At 61.0% G+C, this 18610-nt stretch overlaps 1 protein-coding gene across 12 annotated transcripts; it reads left to right on the top strand.

Moving 5' to 3' along the window:
* The first annotated feature begins 415 nt into the window (after positions 1–415).
* Positions 416–17583, top strand: CARMIL3 (capping protein regulator and myosin 1 linker 3). 12 transcript variants are annotated; one of them, XM_073894976.1, is made up of 40 exons: positions 416–573; positions 2121–2215; positions 2548–2598; positions 2709–2768; positions 2854–2969; positions 3179–3276; positions 3515–3585; positions 3687–3760; positions 3980–4055; positions 4140–4228; positions 4706–4800; positions 5041–5127; positions 5338–5447; positions 5584–5661; positions 6229–6305; positions 6387–6491; positions 6585–6654; positions 7138–7219; positions 7346–7442; positions 7607–7661; positions 7742–7914; positions 8213–8281; positions 8499–8592; positions 8698–8796; positions 9218–9346; positions 9539–9652; positions 10096–10271; positions 11062–11149; positions 11288–11425; positions 11702–11765; positions 11909–12117; positions 12504–12607; positions 13287–13602; positions 13978–14109; positions 14770–14836; positions 14941–15030; positions 16503–16621; positions 16705–16885; positions 17053–17163; positions 17248–17583. In XM_073894976.1, the coding sequence occupies exons 1-40, from the start codon at positions 534–536 to the stop codon at positions 17430–17432; spliced, it is 4284 nt and encodes a 1427-aa protein (XP_073751077.1). In that variant the 5' UTR covers positions 416–533; the 3' UTR covers positions 17433–17583. The 12 variants fall into 12 exon arrangements, 11 of the variants coding, with proteins under 11 accessions (XP_073751077.1, XP_073751079.1, XP_073751080.1 ...); XM_073894978.1 differs by having other exon boundaries at positions 17277–17435; XM_073894979.1 differs by having other exon boundaries at positions 17280–17435.
* Positions 17584–18610: the final 1027 nt, after the last annotated feature.

Consider the following 18610-nt stretch of genomic DNA (forward strand, 5'->3'; position numbering starts at 1 on the left):
CCTGGCATCGCCCTCGGCCCTGAGTTCCCTCGCGGGTAGGAGCTGGACGCGTCCCAAGCAATAGGGCAAAAGGGAGGGGCCTTGCAAGGATGACCCGGGGAGGGCTACCCAGGCCCACAAATGAAAGAAATGGGTTCTGCTCACGGTGCCCGAGGAGTGGATGGCACGGGAAGTGGACGCCACCCCCGCCCGGGAGACAGCCCAGGCTCCAGGCGACACGCACAGGGCGTCGCACGCGGGAGCGGGCGGGAGGGGTGGGCGCGGGCGCGCGCGGGGTCTCACGCGGCTCGGAGGCGCGGCGCGCATGCTCAGTCCCGCACCTCTCCCGGCGGGGCGGGAGACCCGGGCTCCCAGGCTTGGCGCGGGGGGGGGGGAGGGGGGAGGAGCGCTCGCGCAGCCGCCCCTGACAGGAGCGGGCTCGGCGGCTGCTGCAGCGCTCAGCGCCCGGGCCCTACCGGAGCCAGGTCTAGCATGTGCCGCGGCTCCCCGGCGGCGGCGGCTCCTCTGCAGCAACGGCAGCAGCAGCGGCCGCCATGGCCAAGCCCAGCGCGGAGCTCACCCGCGAGCTGCAAGGTACGAGGCTGCGGTGGTCTCCGGGACGCCCCGTCCCGGAGCATCCCAGACCCAGTGCGTTCCTCCCCGCGGTGCCTCCCCCTCTCCCCGCGCCCCATGCGTTCCGACTCCAAGGCAGCCCCCTGCCCCTGCATCCTAGCTCGGGGCATCGCTGTCCCCGGAGCATCCTCCACTGCCCGCCTCGCCTCACCCTGTCAGGACCTTCCAGTCCCAGAGCCGCCCGTCCCGATCTTCGGTGACAGGTGCAGTCCCCTGGCGCTCCCTGGGGCTGACGCTCACTGATCCTAGCCCATCCCTCGGTGAGGTGTCCAGTCTCTCCTCCGGAGAGTCCCCGCTTCCCCGCCGGGCGGGGCCCGGCCCGGCCCGCCCCGCCGGGCCAAGGGAGCTGCCCCTGGTCCTGACCGCCTCTTGGCTCAGTACCCTCCCTCCTCCCGGCCCCGCCCCGGAACCGGCCCTGGGAGCCCCTCTGGCAGCCCGGCAGCTCCCAGGCCAGTGGGGCAAAGAAGGGAGTCAGGGAAGAGGGCCCGGATTGGAGCTAAAACCAAGAGCAGGGTCTCTGCAGCTCGCCTCCCGGAGGCCCCGTCTTAGCCTGCCCCTTCTCCCTACTCATACCCACACCTCAAGGTCTCTCCTGTTTGCACGGTTCTCAGACTCAGCCCACACCAAGGCCCGACCCCCCAGCACTACCATAACCCTCTCTCGCCCCCTGCCCCAGGCCGGGGAGTGCAGGCTAGCCCACGCAGAAACCAGGACGCTCAAGGATACTCAGAGGCATGGTGCACCGTGGCAGTTTCCCATACCTACACACACACACACACACACACACACACACACACACAATCATCAGATGTGTGTGTACACACATCTTTAAAGAAACTGCACCCCCACCACACACACACACACACACACACACACACATACACACACTGGGATATCTGGATGGTTTTGCTAGGAAATGGGTATTGAGCTCTCGTAAACACTTAATCCTCACCACCACCACCACCACCCCACCGCACTCCCCACCACCACCCCACCCCCCACCCCCGCAGCAGAGCTGTCTTTCACAACTACAAACACAGCACACTCATTCACCTATCCACCCCTGCCAAGGCCACGCTCGGGCTCCCTGGTGTCCTCAGAAGGCAGGAACACATGCATAGTAAAAGGCAGATGCTCACACCCAGACCACCCAGAATATAGTCAAAGGGACACCCCCACGCCCCCACACACTGACTCACTATGTATGTGTCAATGGCTGCTGGAGTGCATGGGTTGGAAAAATCCTTCACACCCTCAGAAGTGTAAGACACACCCTCCCACAGACAGTGTCACTCAGCAACTGTCCCCTGACTCAGGAACATCAGGAGCCAGAGTTTTCTCCACCCCCCCCTCCTCTCTGATAGGAAGAGAAAAGCCACCCAAGAAGGAAAGCTCTCTCTCCCTGTTTATTTCTCCTCTCATCTGACCCCACTCCTGGAGAGCCCTGGGGAGGTGGGGGTGGCCAGGGGGTAAGGGGAGCTCTGAGCAGGCCCCCCACCCACCCACAGACAGCATCAGGAGGTGCCTAAGCCAAGGGGCTGTGCTCCAACAACATCGGGTGAAGCTGGAGACAAAGCCCAAGAAGTTTGAGGATCGAGTTCTGGTGAGGGCCCTGGGCTTGGGCTGGGGGGGGGTGGGGGCAGGCAGAGGGGGTATAATCAGGGGCAGCTGGGCTGCTGAGAACAAGGAGACTGGGAGGCAGGGGAGACTGGGGATGGTGGCGACGCAGAGGAGATGAAGTCTGGGGAAAGGGGCAGGCTGGACTGGGTGGATGTCCAGGAGCCTGGGGTGGGGCATGAGAGAGAGGGAGGACCCGAGAGCAGGGGGCCACTGCTGACAGGGGTTGCACACAGGCTGAGGGGACTGAGGGGGGACAGGAGGCCTAGGCCCCAGGAGCCACCGTTTGCTGCTGATGTTCTTTTCCTCTCTCCGAAGGCCCTGACCTCCTGGCGCCTCCACCTTTTCCCCCTTAAAGTTCCAGCCAAGGTGAGTCGGGCTGAGGAGCAGGGGTGCCCCTGGCACGCTCCCTCCAGAATCAGGCAGCCAGGCCCTAAGCTCAAGATGAGCATCCCCGTGCCCCCCCCCCCCGCCCACAGGTGGAGAGCTCCTTCAATGTCCTAGAAATCCGCGCCTTCAACACACTCAGTCAGAACCAGGTGAGTGGCATGACTTGGGCCCTGCTCTTGGGCTAGCAGGAGGAAGGAGTTGATATCTGAGGCCGTGGTGCTCCCTTTCCTCCAGATCCTAGTGGAGACTGAGCGTGGCGTGGTGAGCATGCGACTGCCATCGGCTGAGAGCGTAGACCAGGTGACTCGACATGTGAGCTCTGCCCTCTCCAAGGTCTGCCCTGGCCCCGGGTGAGTGGCAAAGGCGGAGTCTCTCAAAGGGTTAGACGATACTTCTCCCTCCTTCCCTCCTTCCCCTGGCCCTGGGCTCCTGGAACACTGAGGGGAAGAGCCCTCATGTCCCCACTCCTGCTTCTTCCCTGGGACCCAGAAGCTATAGCAGGGAAAAAACTGAGAGCCTCTTCCCACCCCTCTCTGGGATGGATTTGCTCATTTTCCAGATGTCTAATCCGGCGTGGAAATGCTGACACCCCAGAAGGGCCCCGAGACACATCCCCCAACTCCGAGACTTCCACATCTACCACTCACAGTGTCTGCGGTGAGCAGGGGCAGACTTGATGCGAGTGGAACCTCAACCACCCTGCCCTTGTCCAAAGTCCTCCACCTGGGGCTTTGCCTGCCATGAGGACTCCATAGCTCCCAGACCTCAGAGGTTCACGGTGTAGCAGGAACCCGGGACACCGGCCACATAAAATGACCTTGACCTTTCCTTGAACCCCAAGCCTATTCCCCTCGCCCTTACTCCTCATGGAGTCAGCTTGTGTCCTGCCCCATAGGTGGCTTCTCCGAGACCTATGCCGCTCTGTGTGACTACAATGGGCTGCACTGCCGTGAGGAGGTGCAATGGGTACGTTGGGCAGGGACCCAGCAGGTGGGCAGGTGGGACCCGGAGGGAGGGAGCAGGGGAGGAGGGGGGGAGCAGGTGTGAGCCAGTTCCACCTCTCCAAGGATGTGGACACCATCTATCATGCCGAGGATAACCGCGAGTTCAATCTTTTGGATTTCAGCCACTTGGAAAGCCGGTAAGCAGACGGAGCAAAGACTTTGTCCCCACCCCCTTCCAGCCTCAGCCCCGACCCTGGCCCTTCCAGGCTCCCTCTTCTAGTCCTACCTGCAGCCCAGCTCTATCTCCCCAACTCCACTCCCCCTTGCCTTCTACCTGGCTAGACTTTCCCAGGCCAACCACCCCATCCCTAGATTCTTCTGCTCACCACTTTCCTGCCCTTTCAATCTGCCCACAGAGACTTGGCCCTAATGGTGGCAGCCCTGGCCTACAACCAGTGGTTCACCAAACTCTACTGCAAGGATCTGCGGCTGGTAGGGACTAGGAGGGGTGGGAGGAGGGGCCAGAGAGTAGCGCCCTCTCTGGCTCCTGATCAGAAAAACCCCCTCTGTCCTTAGGGCTCTGAAGTGCTAGAACAGGTGCTACATACCCTGAGCAAGTCGGGGAGCCTCGAAGAGCTGGTGCTGGACAACGCCGGGCTTAAGACGTGAGGCCATCCTCCTCCCTGGGCAGTGGTGCCCCATTGATGTAGTCTTAGGGTGCCAGAACCTCAGAGCATGATACGGGCCTCCACGCTATCTCCTCCAGCCCCTCACTTTATAGAAAAGGAGATTTAGGCCCAAAAAGGGCACAAAGCAAGTTTATGGTCAAGCTGGGACTCAGAGCTAAGCCTCCTAGCCCCCCAGCTCCACGGCCTCTCCCAGTATGCTCCCTGCCCCATCCCCTTCTTCTATCAACTACCCAGCAGGGTGGGCTGCTCTAGTCTCAAGGACCCAAAGCTCGGCTTTGTCTTGACACAACTTCCCAGGTCCTTCAGAGTGATGACAAGCTCCCAGGCAGGCCCCAAGCTGGTCCCCACCTGTGGGGAACTCTGACCTCTGCAGCCCCATGCAGGCAGGCCGGTGGAGGAAGAGGGGAAGCCCAGGGGCTGGGACAAACAAATCCTTCCTCCCCTTCCCTGAAGGGACTTTGTCCAGAAGCTGGCCGGGGTGTTTGGGGAGAACGGGAGCTGTGTGCTGCATGCCCTCACTCTGTCCCACAACCCCATCGAGGACAAGGGTGAGCCCCAGCCCTGACTCCTATACCCCCACCACAATACAGACCCCTGTCCTCGCCCAGAGCCCAACCCAGGGCTGAACAGGGGCTCTCCGGCCTGATGCCAGCCCTTGCCCCAATACTGCTGTCCTTGACCCCAGGCCTGTACCCACTTCAAGCCCCCACCCTGACTCTGCACACACACCCCACCCCCGCACCCACCGCTAGCCCCTCACTGGGCCCATGTCTCTCTCCGCTCCCCAGGCTTCCTCAGTCTGAGTCAGCAGCTCCTCTGCTTCCCCACTGGCCTCACCAAACTGTGCCTGGCCAAGACTGCCATTTCCCCTCGAGGTACTTGCACCGGGGCCCCTGACCTCTGACCTCTGACCCTCCTCTAGCACCCTCTGGAGCCTTGAGTCCTGGAGTGTACCAACACACTCACACAGCATCCCAGGGATCCGAGGGAGGGAAAGGAGCCACATCGTAGCGTGGGGAAGAGTTTTGTCGAAGGGGAAGAGGTGGGTATGGGGGCCAACCCAGCTCAGTGCCCGCTGCGCTCAGGGCTCCAGGCACTGGGCCAGACCTTCGGGGCCAACCCGGCCTTTGCAAGCTCCCTTCGATACCTGGACCTGAGCAAGAACCCTGGGCTGCTCGCCACAGACGAGGCCAATGTGAGTCCACGGAACAGAGCTCAAGCCCCGCAGAAGCATGCTCGGGCTTCAGGACCTGGGAGTCTCTGCCCTGTAGCTTGGGGGCAGAGGGGCTCTATCACCCCTTCCCTGGCAGCCCCTCTGTCCTTGTTCCCAGGCGCTCTACAGTTTCCTGGCCCAGCCCAATGCTCTGGTGCACCTGGACCTGGCAGGGACCGACTGCGCCATTGACTTGGTGAGGGGTCGGTGACAAGAAAGCCAGCCTGGGGTGATTTAGGGAGGCCAGGGTGGGTCCCTGCCTCACCGCCCCTGCCTTGAGTGGACAGAGCTGGTGGGATGACTCCAAGTTCAGCTGAACTCTAAAGCAACGCCCACAGCTCACACCTGTGGGGTATGCCATCCCGGCCACTGCCCAGGGTTGTGCTGGCTGTGCCTAAAAGCCAGCCCTCCCTCCATTCCCCAGCCGTGCACCTGGCATAGGGCTGAGCCCAACAGGAGGAAAGGATTCTCCCTCTCACTTGAACCAGGCACCTTAGGAGACCCTGGTGGCCCTGGCTTTACACAGTCACCACCTCTGAACGTCTCCCCCACTCCTGGGAGTCAGGCAGGAAGTAGACCCTCTCCACAGAGGGGGAAGCTGAGGCATCAAGAGGCAAAGTGGGCATTCAGAGAGGGGCTCACACAGACTGGCTGCCGAGGGTGATGAGCCAGGACCTTGATGGGGCGGGAGGGACGGGTCCTTGCCAGCCCCTCCCAACGCCCCTCTCAGCCCCTGTGAGACCCACCATGTCTCTCCCCACAGCTTCTGGGAGCCCTGCTCCACGGCTGCTGCTCCCACCTAACCTACCTCAACCTGGCGCGCAACAGCTGCTCCCACAGGTTGGAGCACAAGGGGAGCAGGGAGGGATGGGACGAGCCATGGGCATCCCCTTCCCTTGCTGACCCCAGGAGTCTCCGCAGGAAGGGCCGCGAGGCCCCACCGGCCTTCAAGCAGTTCTTCAGCAGCGCCTACACACTGAGCCACGTCAACCTGTCGGCCACGAGGCTGCCCCTGGAGGCCTTCAGGTCGGGTGTGTGCAGGGTTGGGGGCGTCCAAGAGGGAAGCATGAGAGAAGAGGGTGAGGGGTAGAGGTGGGCCTGCTGACCTTCCTCCCACAGGGCGCTGCTCCAGGGCCTCTCCCTCAACAGTCACCTCAGTGATCTGCACCTGGACCTCAGCAGCTGTGAGGTGAGCCCTCCTTCCCCCAAGGCCACTGCCAGTCGCCCACTCATAGCCCCACTGTTCATTTCTCCAACCTTCATCAGACCCTGGCTCCATCTCGCCTCTGTGCTGCACCTCTGTGCCCTCGGACCTGACCACACCTCCAGCTTCCCTTCTTAATCTGTAGTCTGTGTCCCTCTTCAGAGGTCATTTTCAGCCTCCAGTCTCCCCCGCCCTCCCGAAAGCTTTGGGGTGGGAGATACCAGACCTTTCCACCAGAGGGCAGGAGCGAGCTATCTCCAGAGCCACAGCCTGGAGATATTTGTGACTAAAGGGAGGGGAGAGAGCCCTAGGGAAGGATCTGGTGTGGAGAAGGGGCCTCCTGATTTGACACCTGAGACCTGGCATGGCCTTCAGTCCTGGTGTGACTACTCTAATCTCTAAGCATTAAAGGTGCCCTCTCTCCCTACCCCTGCTTTTCCCCACCCCACCCCCACTGTGTCCCTGCAGCTCCGCTCAGCAGGAGCCCAGGCTTTGCAGGAGCAGCTGGGGGCTGTCACCTGTGTGGGCAGCCTGGATCTGTCAGACAATGGTGAGTAGGGGCACTTCCCTTCTTGGGGACCAGTGGGGTCAGGGCCTGGAGCATGGGGGAGAACCCCTGAGGATACTTCAGTGAGCCTCGGGCCTCAAGGCCAGACCTCTCCCATCTGTTGGCCAGGGTTCGACTCGGACCTCCTGACGCTGGTGCCCGCACTAGGAAAGAACAAGTCCCTCAAGCACCTGTTCCTGGGCAAGAACTTCAATGTCAAGGCCAAGTGAGGGCCCCCCTCCCCATACCCACAGACCTCACTACATCATCCACGTACCCTTTTGGCTCACTGTATTACCTCCGGCCCCTCCCTGCTCAAGTCACCTCCTGCTCCTCCAGTAGTGTGACCCCAGCCCCTCCCCTCCTGCTCTGAGCCCTGACTCCCCACAGGACCCTGGAGGAGATCCTCCACAAGCTGGTACAACTGATCCAAGAAGAGGACTGTGTGAGTGTCTGGGCCTGGGGAGGGACCCACGGTGGCAGGGGCTGCAGGGACCGGGCCCAATCCTGCTTTTGCCCACATAGTCCCTGCAGTCGCTGTCAGTGGCGGACTCAAGGCTGAAGCTGCGCACCAGCATCCTCATCAATGCGCTGGGCAGCAACACCTGCCTGGCCAAGGTGGACCTGAGCGGCAATGGCATGGAGGACATCGGAGCCAAGATGCTGTCCAAGGCCCTGCAGATCAATTCCTCCCTCAGGTGCGGTGCACAGCCGGCCTCACCTGGAGCCCCAGTCCCCACCCCCTACGCCCCCTCCCTGCTTGCCTCATTGCAGGCCCCCTGACCTGGAGCTCCGTCCACACCCCCCCCCACACACACACATACACACACATGCCCTCCCTGCTTGCCCCGTGGCAAGGCTTGTACCCTGGCTTCCGAGCACCCTCAGGCCCAGAACCATCTTGGAGTCAGCCCCATCACCCAGGAAAGGAGGGAGGACTCCAGAGCAGGCTGTGTGAGGGAGGGGTCACCAGCTGCCGTGCACTGTCTCCCTTAGAACCATCCTATGGGATCGGAACAACACATCTGCCCTGGGCTTTCTGGACATTGCAAGGGCCCTGGAGAGGTGAGCGGACCAGGGCTCTGACCTGACCCCAGCCCCAGCCTCCCTGGGCCTGGACCAGGACTGCTACACCAGCCCCTACCCCAGCTTGCTCAACCTGTTTGCACAGAAATGTTAAGAAAGGCCAAGGGTGAGGGAAATGGTCAGCAAGGGGGCCCTGGGGAGCAAGGGCCCCTCCTCACCTTTCCCCTCACCAAAGCTGTGCCACTGTGCCTCACAGCAACCACACGCTCCGCTTCATGTCCTTCCCCGTGAGCGACATCTCCCAAGCCTACCGCAGCGCCCCCGAGCGCACCGAGGATGTCTGGCAGAAGGTAGAGGCCTCAGCTGGGGGGGGGGGGGGGGGGGGGGCAGAACAGCAGGGGGCAAGGGCCAGCCCACATCCCAGGCCCTGACCCCTCCCACCCTGGCTTCTCCAGATCCAGTGGTGCTTGGTGAGGAACAACCACTCCCAGACATGCCCCCAGGAGCAGGCCTTCCGGCTGCAGCAGGGCCTGGTGACCAGCAGCGCCGAGCAAGTAAACGTTTCCCTCTGGGACACACGGGGCATGCGTGGGGCACGCGGGGCTCAGGTGCGACGTGATGGAGCATGCACACGCACAGGGGGCGGGGCATGAAGGAGGCGTTCTGTGGCAGCCGTCACTGGACTGGGCGGTGGGAGAGCAGAAGACAGGATGTTTGGGGCCTGGCCTCGAACTGGCGAGAACATGTGGGGGGCCCCAGACAAGGAGTGTGCAGGACTGCGGGAACTCCCCTGGACATTCCAGGGCCTCCCAAGAAGAAGAGAGAACAGGCCATCCAGAGACACCACCACCACCCCGTCAGTGCCAGCCTCAGGAGCACTGCCCCCAGGGGACCCAGAAATGGGGTGCCTCGGGTCCCACCTGGGAAGATGAGGGTGCAAGGGTCCCCCTGACACTTCTACTGGCTCTGCTCCAGATGCTGCAGCGGCTGTGCAGCCGAGTGCAGGAGGAGGTTCGGGCCCTGAGGCTGTGCCCCCTGGAGCCTGTGCAGGATGAGCTGCTTTATGCTCGGGACCTCATCAAGGACGCCAAAAACTCACGGGCGGTGAGAGCCCTCCGCAGCCACCGCTCCCCCCCCCCCCCCCCCCCCCCCCCCCCCAGGCCCCCGGAAGGCCACCCCCCCCCCCCCCGGAATATCCGGGCCCTGACCCATGCATCTGCCCTCCCAACCCGGGGCCCCCGGGGACGTGGTCGGGCCCAGTTCTGAGTCTCTGTTGGTAACCCCTTCCTTCCTCAGCTGTTCCCCAGCCTCTACGAGCTGGGCCACGTGCTGGCCAACGATGGGCCTGTGCGGCAGAGGTTGGAGTCGGTTGCCAGCGAGGTGTCCAAGGCTGTGGACAAGGAGCTGCAGGCAAGTCCTGAGGGAGGAAGCCCACTGCTGTCCAAGGCTCAAAGCCGAGGGCTGAGGTCAGCACAGGGAAATTACTGGGAACAAGAAGGAAATGCAGAGCTGAGGCCGCCCGCCCTCCCAGGGTGTCAGGCATTGCTAGAAAACAGGGCTTGGGTTTTTTTTTCTGCTAGCTTCCCCTTGGCCCCCAACTCTGACCTCTCCCCTCTGGACTCTGATCCGAGGACTGACTTTCCCCTGTCCATACGGTAGGGTGGAAGGGACACTGACCAAAATGTTGGGAAGCCTGAGTGTCCCAGGTTCTGCCTGGCAACCGGCCCTGGAACGTTGGTGGGCCCCTCAGTCTCACTAGACGGGGCTGGAATAGACTAGAGTCTCTTCCAGTGTGGCGCCAGCCCTGACCCTGTGCCCCCCTGGGGCTCTGGCCCCCTTTCCCCCCACACCAGGTGATCCTGGAGTCGATGGTCAGCCTAACACAGGAGTTATGTCCCGTGGCCATGCGAGTGGCTGAGGGGCACAACAAGATGCTGAGCAATGTGGCTGAGCGCGTCACGGTGCCCCGGAACTTCATCCGAGGGGCGCTGCTGGAGCAGGCAGGACAAGACATTCAGAACAAGCTGGAGTGAGAGGCGGAGGGGGTTGGCGCGGGGATGGGGGCTGGGTTTGGCCCAGAGCACTTAGGGACTTGGGGCCCAGCTATCAGCAATGAATAATGAATGGCATAATCTCCATTACAAGGGATAAATCTTTAACTAACTGCAACCTTGCTATTTAGGGTCTGACTGGTCTTTGCCCTAGAAATGGAAGTGCTGAGACTGGCTTTAGGAGCCTGGCAGTGCACACACAGATGTAAACGCACACACATAGTCACGCGCACACCAAGAATCGCCTCCCAGAAACAGAGCATGGCCTCCTGGGAAGCATGGACAAAACTGATGAGTAGGGGTGCATGGACTACACTCTGCCCCCCCAGTTCTTGCTGCTCCCCCGCCAGAGCTCTCATTCTGGGTGCCACCACTCACCAAAGCAAAGGAAAATGATCACACATATCCGTAAAATGGCCAAGGTCAAGAAGAGCCGGTTTCTGGGCTTACAGCAGAGACCAGCAGGGTTCACTCAGCACCCCAATTTACCCAGCTCTGTTCTACTGGAACTCCAGGAGCCTGGCCTGGAGCCCCCTTGCTCCTCCTTCTCCTCAGTTCCTCTTGGCTCACTCTCCCGATCCACACACACTTATGCTGGGGGTCAGTGGGTGGGATGGGGCATGCCTTTATGGAGACATAAGGGAGACTAAGGTGCCTCTGTGGATGGCCAGGCCAGCTGCCCAGTCCCTTAGGCATCTGGGGAAGGGCAGGGCCGAGGCTTGGGGGCCAGGGAGGCGGGGGGCTGAGCAGTCCCATCTGTGCCCACAGTGAAGTGAAGCTCTCAGTCGTCACCTACTTGACCAACTCCATAGTGGACGAGATCCTGCAGGAGCTGTACCACTCCCATAAGAGCCTGGTAAGGCTTCTGAACCCCAGCCAGGCTCAGGCACACCCCCTACCCCACATCATCCCATCTCTCCCAAGCAACAATCTCCCAAAGCCCTGGATAGTGGGTGGTTTCCCGGGGAACCCGTTCACATTTGTCCTTCCCCAGGCCCGGCACCTGGCCCAGCTAAAGACACTGTCAGATCCTCCGTTGGGGCCAGGCCAAGGGCAGGATCTGTCCTCCCGGGGCCGAGGCCGGAACCATGACCATGAGGAGACCACAGATGATGAACTCGGGACCAACATTGTGAGTGCTCCCCCTGCTCCCCACTTTAAACTAGGAACCTCCAAAACACTGTCCCCTTCCATGTCTCTGGACTGCACTGTCCCCTGTCCCTGGGCCTGGTCTCATCCCCCACCCCAATGCAGCCTCACCTCTTCCCTCATCCCAATGCCTCAGCCACGCAAGGGTAGGGAGGCAGGAGGGGGCTCTAAAGAGACAGGTTTGTGAGGGATAGGAGGCTTCCAGTGAGGCTCCAGGGACTTGCAGCTCAGCCCGACCCTTCATCTCGCATTTCTGCAGGACACCATGGCCATCAGAAAGCAGAAACGCTGCCGCAAGATCCGGCCAGTGTCCGCCTTCATTAGTGAGTCCCCGGCCTCAATTCTGATACCCGCCAGCTTCCCTCACCCTCCCCAGGCCCTGGTCCCTTTCCTTTTAATTCTGTCTCTCCTGCCTGCTTTCTCCCTGTGCCTCCTGCTGGTCCCTCTAACACTGCTGTGCCCACAGGTGGGAGCCCTCAGGACATGGAAAGCCAGCTGGGGAGCCTGGGGATCCCTCCCGGCTGGTTCTCAGGGCTCGGGAGCAGCCAGCCCACCGGCAGTGGCTCCTGGGAGGGTCTATCCGAGCTTCCCACTCACGGCTATAAATTAAGGCATCAAACACAAGGCAGGCCCCGGCCCCCCCGGACCACCCCTCCAGGACCTGGTCGGCCCAGTGTGAGTCCCCTAAGTCCTCACAAGGGGACCAACTTCACTTAGCAATGCCACAGCCCAGAGGTTCTAGCTTTAGGACCCCAATGCCAGAGACATCAGCCTTGGGGGATCAGGCAGGGGGCCTGGGCAGGCCACCGAAAAGAGGATGGGATTTTCCAGTTTTCCCAGGTAGGAAATCTCTGTCTGCCAGACAGTGGCTGTTCCCATTTGGGTGAGGGATAGAGCCAAGAGCCACCAAGCTTAGGAAATGCCCAGGGGGACTGAAGTCTCAATTTCCACGGGGCCAAAAAGAGGCAAGGCCAAGTCCAAAGGGGAAGGCTTCGAGTGGATGGGGCAGTGGGGAGGACTTCCTGGTCCAGATGAGATACCCTCCAGGACGTTCCTCCCAGCAGGTGCCAGTGACGGGGACGCGTCAGGAGAATGGGATGGCCACACGCCTGGATGAGGGGCTGGAGGACTTTTTCAGCCGAAGGGTCATGGATGAAAGCTCCAGGTGTGGCACCTAGACACAGTCCCCTTTTCTGCAGGCCTCGAGGCCCTGAAGGACTCCTGTGCCCTCGCAGCAATCATGGAGGCCTGTCCAGTGGCAGGGTCCCCAAGCCGGCCTGTCTGGAATGTTTCCCCACATTCTCATCCTTCCCCAGCCAGCCCTTAACTCCCATGTTCTCTGGCTCTCCTCAGGACAGCTAGAAAGGTTGGGGTCAGGGTGAACCACCCTGGGCTGGTGGGGGTGGTGAACCATGCGATGGTGAGGACAGGGGCGGGGGGATGGGGTGGCAGCAGGCCCTGGGATGGGATGACAGTTAGTGGAAAGAGGCCTGGAGGGTGTGTTCTCTGTCGCAGTCCTGCAGACTCCCCAGCATCTGTCCAGAGGAAACTGAGTCACCTGGAGACGCTGAGAGAAGGATGGGGGGTGGGGGTGCCTGGGAGGACGGAGCTGCTGAGGAGATGGGGGGAAGGTGGCTGCTGGAGGATTGTGACAGGAAGGTGAGGACGCCACCTCCCCTGAGAAGGAAATGGAAAGGTCTACGGGGCAGCAGGAGGGGCTGGGTGAGAGCGGAGAGTGGGAGGCTTATTAGACCCAGGACTACACTAAGAGCCTGAGCGACCTCCACATCTGGCGTTTGCATCTGCCCACGGCTTTCTCACTAACACACCCCGACCCTGCCCAGCTACCCCCGGACTCTGCGGACCCTGCGGCCAGGCCTCTCGGAGCCGCCGCTGCCCCCACTCCAGAAGAAGAGGCGCAGAGGCCTGTTTCACTTTCGCCGGCCCCGGAGCTTCAAGGGGGACCGGGGGCCAGGGTCCCCCACCACTGGGCTCCTCCTCCCTCCACCCCCGCCCCCACCCCCAACTCAGGAGAGCCCCCCCAGCCCAGATCCTCCCAGCCTCGGCAATAACTCCTCCCCCTGTTGGAGCCCAGAGGAGGAGAGCGGCCCCCTCCCTGGATTTGGGGGGAGCCGGGGGCCTTCCTTCCACAGGAAGATGGTAAGTGAGGTGAGGTGTTGCACCGTCCCCGGTTGCTGCTCTGTACATAGCCCACCCACTTGCCCTACCCCGGGCAGTTAATGGGACAGTGCTAGGACTCGGGGGTTCTGGGGAACTTTGGTCATCCCAATGGCCCCCACTTCTTGAGCAGTCTAGGCCTGGTGACCCAGTGCATGCTGGGAGAGCTGCATGCAAAGGAGGGAAAGGAAGGACTCCTCAGAGGAGGGCTGGAGGGTCAGAGGAGAGTCAGAGGGTTGGGGCAGGGCAGCCCCAGGGCTGGGGTTGGGGGGGGCAGGGGCCCTCCCCTACTCCCTTGCTGCCCACAGAGCCCCTTCTCCATCAGGAGCTGCTTGTAAACCCGAGGCCTTGTTCCAGGGCACTGAGGGGGCGGAGCCAGGGGAGGGGGGCCTGGCCCCTGGGACGACGTCACAGCAGCCAAGGGTCCATGGTGTTGCCCTTCCTGGGTTGGGAAGAGCCAAGGGTTGGAGCTTCGACGGGAAACGAGAGGTGAGGGGAGCCCAGGCACACAACCGTTGTTACGGATCCCTGTCTGCCTTCCCTTGCCAGCCCCGTCCCTGCTGGGCCAGGGGAGTGATTCTGTGGTGTTAGAAGGTGTTAGCTGCAGGTCTGCTCATTCCACACGCTTGCCGGCCACGAAAACCTGGGCTGGTCACCTAACCGCCGGGAGCCTCTACCTCCTTGCCAAGCAGGCAGTCGTAAAAATACTTACCTCTAGACCTCCCTCTCTGAAACTTTGGTGACTTGATTACCACCTTTATGACTGATTTTTACTTTCTCCATATACCACCTGTATTTTTATATTTACATAGTCTTCTTTCAATCAACTCACCTTTTTAACTTACTCTGGTCCTAAGCATGATCATTTTTTCAAATCGTGGGCTTATTGTACTAGTCATGTTTTTTTTTCCTACCACATAGAAAATAAACACGGAACTATTAAAATAACAGTACGCTCCTTCGTGTAAACCATTTCTTACACCCCTCAGGGGATAGGGGTGCCACTGTGGGGGGGAGGGGAAAGGGTCCAAGAGTCTAGGGACCAATGCCAGGAGAACAGCGTGAGATGCCAGAGCAGAAGCTCCTTGTTAACTGCAGCCCCCGTGCGGAGGACATTTTTCTTGTGACCTGACTCAGATGTCATTTCAGGGCACAGGCCCAGACCTGGAGGGCAGCGTCCAGGCTTGGCAGAAACGGCGCTCTTCAGACGACGCAGGTGAGAATGGTCGCCCTCACTTCCTCTCCTTGACCCCTCTCTCAGGGGCCCCTCCTGATGTGCCTTTCCCCTTCCCCCTTTCCCATCCCCTCCCCACACTCCAGGGCCCGGAGCCTGGAAGCCCCCACCACCACCGCAAAGCAGCAAGCCAAGCTTCAGCGCCATGCGCCGAGCCGAGGCCACGTGGCACATAGGTATGGATCGCCTGTTCCCGGGCAGCCGCACTGAAGGCCCAGGGTGTGTCCAAAGGACCAGAAGCCACAGCCCCCCGCGTTGGGGAAATTTACGACCAAGGTGGGGCAGTGAGGAAGTCACCAGGGTAGAGGTTTGCGGATATTTACAAAGCTACATCCAAAAGAAAGGAACAAGCCAATCCAAAGCAAGGTCCCACAGAACAAAAGTGGCTTTGCCAGCCAGGGTTAGGAGATAGGAACAACACTTTGTGGATGGTTCCGGGGAATTCTGGCCACCACCAGCAGAGCGGCACCCCTATTAAGAAGGCCTCTCTCTCTCTGCACCTCACCTGGGTAAGACGGTAGGCAAGTACCAGCCGTGCCAGACCCACCTCAGACATTACGGTCTCCTCCAAAAGCAGCTGGCCAAGCCATCCTCAGTCCACTCAGAAAGGTGCCACAAGGAAGGGGTGAGAGCCATGCCTTGGAGGTCAGAAGCCGTGGGTGTCAGTCCCCGCTCAGCCACCACCAGTGTTGCCCTTAAGCAAGTCATTTGCCTTCTGGCCTCAGGACTCTGAAGGGGTAAATAAATTGTGGTATGATGCTTGCTTTCTGCTGGAGTACCTTTCACTTAAGGAGCCTCTAAAGGAAAGCCGGTCAGCTTGGCATCAACTTAATTGCCCGCAGGCCTCGAATATGACCCTACAACATCATTGACATGGACAAACCTCCCGACAGAGGTAGACACTTGCTCCCTTTCCCCACTGCCATCCCAAGGCTGGGGCACAAGGGCGTGGCGCAGAGGCTGTGCTCCCGGCCCGTCCTCCGAGGCCGTCCCAGCACCGAGGCCATCTCTGCCAATTATCCCGTCCCACACACAGACCCGTTAAAACACCTAAAGCGAGGCCCCATCCCTCATTTAGGAAACCACAAGAGTCAGGTGCTCCACTGTGCACACACCTACCACCAGCACCCTCCAGGCCCCCTTTTACTCACACCTCACAGATACACACACAGACAACACCGTCGGTGTTGGCACACCCTCAGGCCCAGATTGCATAAAGCCACAGAGGCGCCCGGGGGCAGGGGGGGGAGGGTGCCAGGGCATCTCTCCCCAAGGCTCTCACCATCTAAATCAGACTGGCAGACAGAGTCCTGGGAATGCCAGGTTGCAGCCTTGGCAGGGCCCCGGGGCACTGCAGGCCTGGCTGGGCAGCCACGCCTGCGGGCCCAGCAGTCCCTGGGCCCTGGCTCTGCCCAGCGGAAACAGGCTCAGGCCCTGCTCTTCAAGAGGAACAGCCAGGCCAGAGCGCCCCCTCCCCCCCGAAAGCTGATGGGCTCAGGACAATCCTGGAGACCAAGGCCTGTGGAAACACGAGAGCAGGGGCCGTGCAGGGCAGAGACACGGGAGCAAATGCACTCACTTGGAGGGGAAAAGTCCTGGCCTCCCGAATGCCTTTTCCTGCAGCTTCTCCTCTCTTCCCATCCCCCAGCTGAGGAGAGTGCCCCCAACCACAGCTGCCAGAGCCCCAGCCCCGCCTCTCAGGACGGGGAGGAGGACAAGGAGGGGGCCCTATTCCCAGAGAGGACCGTCCCCGCTAGGAATGCCAAGGTGAGGGCCGGCAAGGAGGACGGGAGAGGCCGTGCGACGAGGTGAAAAGACTAACTGACCCAGCATTTTTCTTCTTCTGCCAGCTGCAGGACCCCCCTTTAGCTCCACGGCCCCCCAAGCCTGTGGCTGTGCCCAGGGGCCGCCGCCCCCCCCAGGAGCCAGGGAGCAGGGAGGAGGCTGAGGCTGGGGGTGCAGCCGCAGGAATGAACAAAGCCCGGCTGAGGATGGGCTCACAGCAGGACCAGGAGGAGCCTGAGGTCCAAGGTCTGCCCCCTGGCTGGAGGCGGGGGGGGGGGGGGGGTCAGGTGCCTCTGGGACCTTGCTGCCCATATCAGGACCCCCTCCCAGGCTTGGAACGAGTCACAGCCTGGATAAGTGCCCGGCCGATGAGCCCTACTCATGTGCCAGGCCTGCCTTGACCGTCATTTCAGGGCCCCCAGATCCAGGCCGCCGGACTGCCCCCCTGAAGCCCAAGAGGACACGGCGGGCACAGTCCTGCGACAAGCTCGAGCCTGACAGAAGACAGCCCCCTGACCCCACAGGTGCCAGTGGGGTGGGCGAAAGGGCGGTCCCCCTCTGCCTGACACGGCATACCCCACACCAAGAGGCTGGCTCTCCCTGCCCAGGAAACAGGACTCCCCGGATTTGTCCCCAGCAGGAACCAGTGAGCCAGGAACAGACTGACAGCCACTGCAGCACCCTGCCCAGCCCTCCTCTCAACATGTGCCTCACAAGGACTCAGACCCCCACCCCCCCCCACACCTCCAGGCCCTCTGCCAGCCCATCCCACAGGGGCAGGATGGCAGGATGAGGTGTGAGGACAGCAGGTGGAGGACAGGGAGGGAGGGAGCGACCTGGAGAGAGGGAGGCAGAGCTTGGGGCAGGGCCGTCTCCTCTCCTGGAAGGGCGGATCTGTCCCTCTATCCCCAGGGACTCTCTCCCTCCTTGTATAGAATAAAAAAAACAAAATCACTGCCTGCCTCATCTCTGCTGTCTCCCCCATTCACTGCCGCCACCCCCCACCATCTGCTCCCCTTTAATGCTCAGTGCTTGGCCACAGTGGGGAAAGTAAGGAATCCCCCACAGGGATGGGGATGGGACTCTGACAGGAGAGAGATGGACTTGAGAGGTGCTAAATAGGAGGGTACTGAAAAGTGTCCCCTAAGTGGGGGGCAGGGGGTCATGTGCGGAATCTGGGCCGAGCTGGCTGGAGCAGAGACCAAAATGACCGAAATCAGTACCAGTGTGTGTCCAGCTCTGGGGAGTGCAGTGGGATCCGAAGACTCCGGTGTACCGGGAGGAGACGGGGGCAGGGGGGCAGTGTGCTGTGTGGTGTGTGTGCAAGCTTACACACAGGCAGGCTCACGAAGGGTGGAATTAAATGGTGTTGTGTTGTCTTAGGGGTACCATTAACAGTCAGAAACCTCAACAGTAGGGTGGCCTGAAGGTGAATAGAAGTGTCACCTTTGAGCGATGATCAAATTAATTGCTTCCCATTGGTGTACCAACACATCCCACCTCGGCATTCGAGGCTCCGTTCAGGCGCCTCTTCCTCTGTGAAGCCCTTCCTGATGACTTCCCCTAACTCATCCATATTGAACCCTCCGTCTCTGTGACCCGTTGCTTCCTGAACCAGTCCGTAATTTTGCACCTGTCACCCTTCATCGCATTTGTGTGTTAGCTTATCATCTCTCTGTCTGTGGGTCTGTCTATTCTCTAGACCTCTCAATCACCTGAGCAGCCCCAGCCCCCGACTCCCAGGGGATGTTCAACAAATGGCTGCTAGCTTAATATGCAAGTAGCTTAGAGGATGGAGGGTAAAGATGTTCCAGTGAACCCTCTCGTGGACTCATCCCAGGTCACCATGGACCCAAATGTCTTCACGTGTGGCATGCAGCAACCCAGGCAATCGCTCACTTTCCCCAGTCTCACGAGGGAAGGACTAACATCTTGTTACCTCAAGATCTGTGTGTGACATGGCCCCTCCCA

The sequence above is a fragment of the Callorhinus ursinus genome, unplaced genomic scaffold, assembly GCF_003265705.2.
Source record: "Callorhinus ursinus isolate GAN/ISIS: 27379988/994484 unplaced genomic scaffold, GSC_fseal_2.0 scaffold8, whole genome shotgun sequence".
Lineage (NCBI taxonomy): Eukaryota > Metazoa > Chordata > Mammalia > Carnivora > Otariidae > Callorhinus > Callorhinus ursinus.

What these genes read in the sequence shown, in the direction of transcription:
- CARMIL3 (XM_073894970.1), top strand. Translation starts at nt 534, where the DNA reads ATGGCCAAGCCCAGCGCGGAGCTCACCCGCGAGCTGCAAG. An exon ending in CAACCCCATCGAGGACAAGG is followed by an intron (nt 4,801 to 5,040) that starts GTGAGCCCCAGC and finishes TCCGCTCCCCAG; the next exon opens with GCTTCCTCAGTCTGAGTCAG. An exon ending in ACGCCAAAAACTCACGGGCG is followed by an intron (nt 9,347 to 9,538) that starts GTGAGAGCCCTC and finishes TTCCTTCCTCAG; the next exon opens with CTGTTCCCCAGCCTCTACGA.